The 6,668-nt window shown below is 39.9% G+C and overlaps 1 protein-coding gene across 1 annotated transcript; it reads right to left on the reverse strand.

Moving 5' to 3' along the window:
* Positions 1-1,417: 1,417 nt before the first annotated feature.
* Positions 1,418-5,030, reverse strand: LOC131187545 (disintegrin and metalloproteinase domain-containing protein 20-like). The gene has a single exon (XM_058161932.1). It carries the CDS (start codon positions 4,862-4,864, stop codon positions 2,762-2,764), a length of 2,103 nt encoding a protein of 700 aa, XP_058017915.1. The 5' UTR covers positions 4,865-5,030; the 3' UTR covers positions 1,418-2,761.
* Between the last annotated feature and the right edge of the window lie 1,638 nt (positions 5,031-6,668).

Below are 6,668 nucleotides of genomic sequence, written 5' to 3' on the forward strand. Positions count from 1 at the left end.
GATCTTGAGATCTTGTGGACTTTTAAAATACAGAGCAATATTTGGAAGTGTTACATTTATTGACACTACTGACTGCAAACTCCCCCACCTGCCCCACAGTACATCCAGCATACAGAAGCCTTCAGTTAGATGGAACATACCCAATCTAAACTCTGTGACGTTCACTTGAATGAACTTGAATGATTTTCAAAATTTTAAGAGGGAAAGCTTCCAGAAGAGTTTAAGGAAAAAAACACCCACAAGGATTAAGGAACCAGTTACTACAGCAGTTTTATCTCTTAGTCCTTTGCAGAGAGGTTCATTATGTCCCCTAGTTCCTTCTAGAGAATTTTAATAGCAAAGATTGAAAGTGAACCATAAGTCTGGCCCCCATCCACTTGTCCAAATGTCCATTTAACAGCCCGCAACCGGAAGAGCCTCACAAATACTAAGACTGATACTAAATTCCCAATTCACCCACCATCTCTTCATGACCAAGAATAGCCTATCCAGAACCAGCTATGTGAATTATCTTACTGACAGTACCAAATGTGTATCATTCACTCCCGCTTCTCCCCTCATGTTAGATTGATGAGCTTCCTTCAGGCATTCATTCTGTTTGTTTGTTTTTAATATGCAGAAAGACAGGTTAGTCTTTCTCATACATTTGGATAATCTTCATGGATAGCATTCCTGTCATTTCCCAAATCAAATAAAGGGTAAAATGAGAATGGGAAGTAGCACATCTTTTTCCTCTTGGAAACTGCACAAAATTTAGATTGCAACCTCACCAAATTTGACACAGTACAAAAAACAGGAAAAAAAATCATCTTCTAGGTCCCTTATTTCCATTTCATTTATTAGTGGGACATGTTTTGGATGTGACACCCTGTTTTTCCACGATTTAAAAATACATCAATAGAGCACAAGGCAGAGAGGGATTGGCAGCTAAACTCAGTAGCATTGGGATCTTGGTCACCAGACAGTCAAGATGTGGCTATTTAAAGGAAAACCATAAATTGAGTCACATAGCAATGGATCAAAGAAGAAACAGATCTTTGTGCAAGAGCATCTGCTGCATTTGGAGCTCACTCACTGGTGGACTCTCTTCTTGTTAGTACAGTAGTCTGGATCTCTGTTGAACATGAGCACAATTGGCCAGCCTTGGAAGCAAAAGGGAAGCCTGCCCAGTTAACATTCCCATTATGGTGGAGAATGGAGAGGGAGCCACGCTGGACTATTTGTCCAGTAAGTTTGAGTATATTTTTTTAAATAACCTATCTAGAGCAAATGCCCTACAGGTATCCTGGGAAGGGAGGAAGAAGAAAGGAAGAATCAACATGGCTTTCTTTGTTAAGGTACCATTAAAACTTGACTGATTCTTGGTTCTGGGTAAGAGCCAAAAGATGACTTGGTGGTAAATGAATGAAGGGAACCCTCTACCAGATTAAGAGCAGCAGGGGAGGGAGTCTACGAGAGTCGGTTTATATGAAGGTATTGCTCTCTTTGTCTGTCTGTCTGTCTGTCTGTCTGTCTCTCTCTCTCTCTCTCTGAATGTATGTTTGTGTGTGTGTGTTTTGCAGTGTGTGAGGAAGTGGTAGCTGGGCACACTGATGACACTGAGAGTTAATGTTTCCAGTGGGGTAAAAACCAACATAAACCAACCAACCAAGAACATTTTATTTAAAACAGAGCAATCATAGTAGAACTGATGAGAACAGTTGTAACTGAATAACACAGAGGACCATGATGGAGATGTCTTTCTCCAATTGTCACTGAGTGGCTTCACAATACTGAACGTCCATAATAATTTCATCATTAATGTTACTGGGGCATACTTAGAGAAGGGTCGGTGTGCAGTGCTGTGTTGGCAGCCCAAATTACCTATAATCAACAATGCCTCTTCATCTTTCCTTGACATCCAATATACTGTTGTCTATTGGTCAAAGCATGTGTACCTCATATGCTTCATTTTCAAGAATATCCTGGAATCTTCTCTTCAGAGACCAATTGATGATCACTGCAGGTCAACCCAGAAGCAGACACAATCAGCAGCTTCAGATGATTCTAAAGGTCATTTAAGAGTTCACTCAACTGTTAATAAAAGTATTTATTGGCTACAGAGGAAGCCACCTATTATTCATTGTATCTGTAGCAGTTTTTTTGAGTCAATGGCTTTGGTGGGACAGGAACAAGCAATTTTTCATCAATCCTGGAAAGAAATTCTCTGACTTAAAGCAAGAGAGGCACAGGTTAATCTATTATGATGACTGGACTAATTCTTAGTGAGAATAAAAATATTCTAGCAGAAAAATGAAGAACTAGTAAAAAACTGATGATGGATTTTAATTGTGATTCCTTACTATTACAACTTTCTGCCTGTTAATAGAAACTAGGAATCATCACACTGGGACAAGCTGCTTCTGAATTATCTATTCCTTCTACTTTGAACTTGGAATTTTAAGATCCAAAATTAAAACAATTTATTATTCTTTAGAAATGAGAGATTTTCTTGACTTATTCTGAGTGAATTCTACTTTACATAGATCGGGGGGTTTCTTCCCCTCTGAAGACAAATTTCCCAATACAAAATGTGTCTGGGAGACATCTTTAAACAATGAAATTTTGGATGTCTTTGCTTTTCAAACTGACTGTGCTTATACTGGATGGGTTTTTCATTCTTACCAAAGGTGAGTTACACTGGTGGTCCTTCATCATTTGATTTCATAGCATGGACTCTTCCCTGAAATTTTCCAGATGGGTTTCTTAGCCCATTCTTGAATCAGATAACCAGGCCAGTACAAACAATTGTGAAACAAAAAGCACAGACTATTCCAACTACAGCTGAGGTTTTCATAATAGCTTTAGCCTGTACTGAAACTGGAGGTGGCCCACTGTCTATGCTACCTCCATAGCCTTTATTTCTGCAGTCCGGAGGGGCCCATCCAACATCACAGTGACAGTGTTTGAGGGTGTTACAAACTCCCCGATTGTGGCACATTGTGACATTACAGTCGTATTTCAAAATGGACACATTGAGACAACTACCCTCAATACACATCATGTTATTGCCACAAGGAGTTCCATCTCTCACTGCTCCAACATCATTTACCTTCATCCCAGTGTGGTAGTCAGTGCCCCAGCAATCTTCAAATTTAATGGAAGTATGAATTATTGTACTGTGATCCTCCAAAGAAGGCAGTTCTACACTTTTACACTGGATACGGCCACACAGGCTATCCCCAGTATCGCACTTCTTGTAAATTCCATGTTTAAGGCCACAGTTGCCAAAGCGATCACCTTTATTATTCATTTCTATGAAACAAAGTTCAGAAGAAACTGTTGCTCCATTACCAAATATCATTTTGCACTGCATATCATGAGTCGTGCAGTTCCCATGATAACAATACACGCCATCATTGCACACGGCACCATCTTGCACGTACATATCTTCTGGACAGTGCTCCCAAGTCCCATTGCAATATTCAGGGAGATCACAACTGCTAATCTTCTCTCTGCAAACAGTTCCATGTTGACGATATTGGCAGTTAGCACAGCACAGTCCAAAGGCACACACAGCCCCAGGGCGCAACATACAATTAGCTTGACAGCAGGGATCTGACTTGCATTGTGTTTCTGACCCACAGTCACACTGCTCTCCCTTTTCCACTCTTTGGTTACCACAGGATTCAAATTTAAATGTTGTGTTAGTGTCTGGTGGGACCAATAAACAGTCAGTGTTTCTATGGTGGAAATAATCCTTGTAACTGCAGTTACTAAATTTATCAGTCTCTGCTGCATATGGTGCCATAATGCATTCACTCTTTCCACAATGACAATATTTTCCATCATGCTGCATTCCAAGAACATGTCCCAGTTCATGGGTAAATATGACAGACATAAGAAACAAACTGGGAGTTCTATAGGATTCAACAGCACTTGCCGCGTAAATGTTACATATAGTTCCAACATATGCAGTTCCTAGTGTTATCCCAAAATCTTTATATGCGAATAAGTGACCAACATCATTTTTTAAAATTGTAAGCAGATGGTTTGTTCTCCAAATTTTAAATGAGGAAAGTGTGTCCTCTGCTCTATGGGTAATGTTTATGAGATTTTTTTGTGACCAGATTACTAATCCTGCTATTGACAAATGAACAGAAAGAGACTCATAGAATGAATTTGCAGTGTGGACAATATCTAGAACTCGCATCGTAATAAAAGATTCGTTTCTGTGAAACTGCAAATATCGTTCATGATCAATCACAATTGCTACCTTAACATATCTCCTGTGTGGCCACCAGGATTTTCCAAAAATATCTTTGTTTCCAAGATTGTCTGTTTCATGAATTATGTCCTCTTGATGACTCTGTTGTTCCTCTCCTACTCCACAAGTCATTCGGAGAGCCCCTTCCTCCACTTCTAACCGAAACACCACGTGTTGAAAGGTAGAAGATTCCTGGACAGGTTCAATTTCAAAGGTCTTATTTTCCATTTGCAAGAGACCTCTCAGTCCTCCTGAACATGTACTGAGGATGACTCGAGAAGAGGACTTTCTCTGTATAAATCCATGGTAGAAACAGTCATTCTTGATAAATGGATGATCCACCTGGAGATCTCCGGCTGTATCATAAGTGAAGACAGGAAAGACCTTTGGGATGAAGTTCCTTCTTTGCCTGAGAAATACCACTTGGGGATTTCCTTCAATGTGCAGGAGATAGCTCACATGCTGGGGTTCTTCTTGCCCATACTTGGGAGACAGCTTCCTTGGGATGATCACATCATAAGAGGCATATCTGAAGCCCTGAGGAGGTGCCTGTCTAGAAGCTGCATTTTGGATCATTTTCAGCAATACCACACTCAACAATGCCACACTGGTACTCATTTTCACAGAACGAGTGTAGGAACTGACCGTATTTTGGAAAAGGGAGAAAGAGAGAGAGAGAGAGAGAGAGAGAGAGAGAAGGAGGGAGAAATAGAGAGATATTGAGAGATAGAGATAGAAAGACAAAGAGAAAGAAAAAGAGAAAGAGAAAGGGAGGGAGGGAGGAAGGGATGGAGGGAGGCAGGAATGGAGAGAGAAAGAGAAACTTAATGATTTGAAAATGAGGATTCTACACATACCGGTAGCAACAGAAATGGAATTGATTTTTGGAATGGAGGCGGAGTTTAAACAACCAATGTAGAATAACTACTGTTCATATCCTAGTGCAGGGTTGGTTGGTTTTTATGGGTGGATGCCTTGATAAAAACAGCTCCTCCCAGTCCAGAAGCAATAACTACAATATTAAGAAATATGACAGCAGTTTCTTCCAGGCATTCTACATTATGAAGGAAACCATCAAAAGATACTTTGAAAGCTTTATTTACATCCAGGGATTTCTGGAAAGCAAATCAATGGATTAATATAACATAAATCTACTGGGGACAAATAAGTCTATTGACTGTCAAAGCAAAAGCAGAAATGTTGCAGTACGTGGAATAAACGAAGAAGTATGATGGTTCAGAACAGGAACGATGAGAAGAAAGCTGGTTTTGGCATTGGCTATTCAGAGGAGTGGCAATGGATTGTGAATTGGTGGAAGCAGAGCAGGATCACAAATAAGAAACGTAATGTTGCAGAAATCCACAAAGAGCTACAAAAAAGGCAAAGCTGGATACAAACATCTCAAGAATGGAATTTCACATGTTTCCAACCAAGATTCGGAACTCACTGAGACCTGTTAAAAACATCTTCCTGACCTATTTAATAGTCTTGTGTGATCTTTTTCTACTAACAAGAGCATGCTGATTCTACAAGTGATCCTTGGTGTGAAGAAGATGATTCTATCAAATGAGGACAAAAAATACAAAGATGTCATAGTGCTTACTAGTAGTAGAGATAAAAGAGATTTATCTCTGGGTTATGAGGAAGTGTCATTTATCATTTCTTACTGAATCCCTCTAGTACAGGGGTGTCCAAACTTTTTTGAGTGAGAGGGCCAAATACAGAAAAATAAGCAAAGTCCCGGGCCACAGGGGGGGGGGGATGGGCGTGGCTTATTTTGGGGTGTGGCTTGGTGATCATGTGACTGGTGGGCGTGGCTAACTGCTCATGTGAATTAGTGGATGTGGCTATGGGCATAGAAACTACTCAGAGGGCTAAAAAAAGTAATTTTTGACCAGTCCTCACACTTATGACCATCCTCACATTTTTAATAATAATAGAATTTTATTGGCCAAGTGTGATTGGACACACAAGGAATTTGTCTTGGTGCATATGCTCTCAGTGTACATAAAAGTGTACATTTATGCCCATTGCAGCATTTTTAACAACCATATCACTCATTTCACAACTGCTTCTCTTCACCACGGTTACAAGATAGGGTGCAAAATGTAAAGATAGTTGTACGTGTGAGGACCAGTCAAAAGTGTGAGAACCTGTCAGAAATCACTTTTTTCAGCCGTCTGGGTAGTCCCTATGCACAGTTTAGGCTTAAGTATACTATATGTGTGTGAGTTATATATATGTGCATGTGTATCTCTATGTTTGTGTACGTGTGTGTTTGTGTTATGTTGATTTTTAATGTAATATTTTTAAATATAATTATTCAGAAAGGCATGCGGCTGCACAACAAACAGTATATAAGCCTAGTAAATTCATGTGTGGCCCGGGCCACACACAAGAGGTGACATATTGACACATGATT

This window comes from Ahaetulla prasina, chromosome 1, assembly GCF_028640845.1.
Source record: "Ahaetulla prasina isolate Xishuangbanna chromosome 1, ASM2864084v1, whole genome shotgun sequence".
NCBI classification, from domain to species: Eukaryota; Metazoa; Chordata; class Lepidosauria; order Squamata; family Colubridae; genus Ahaetulla; species Ahaetulla prasina.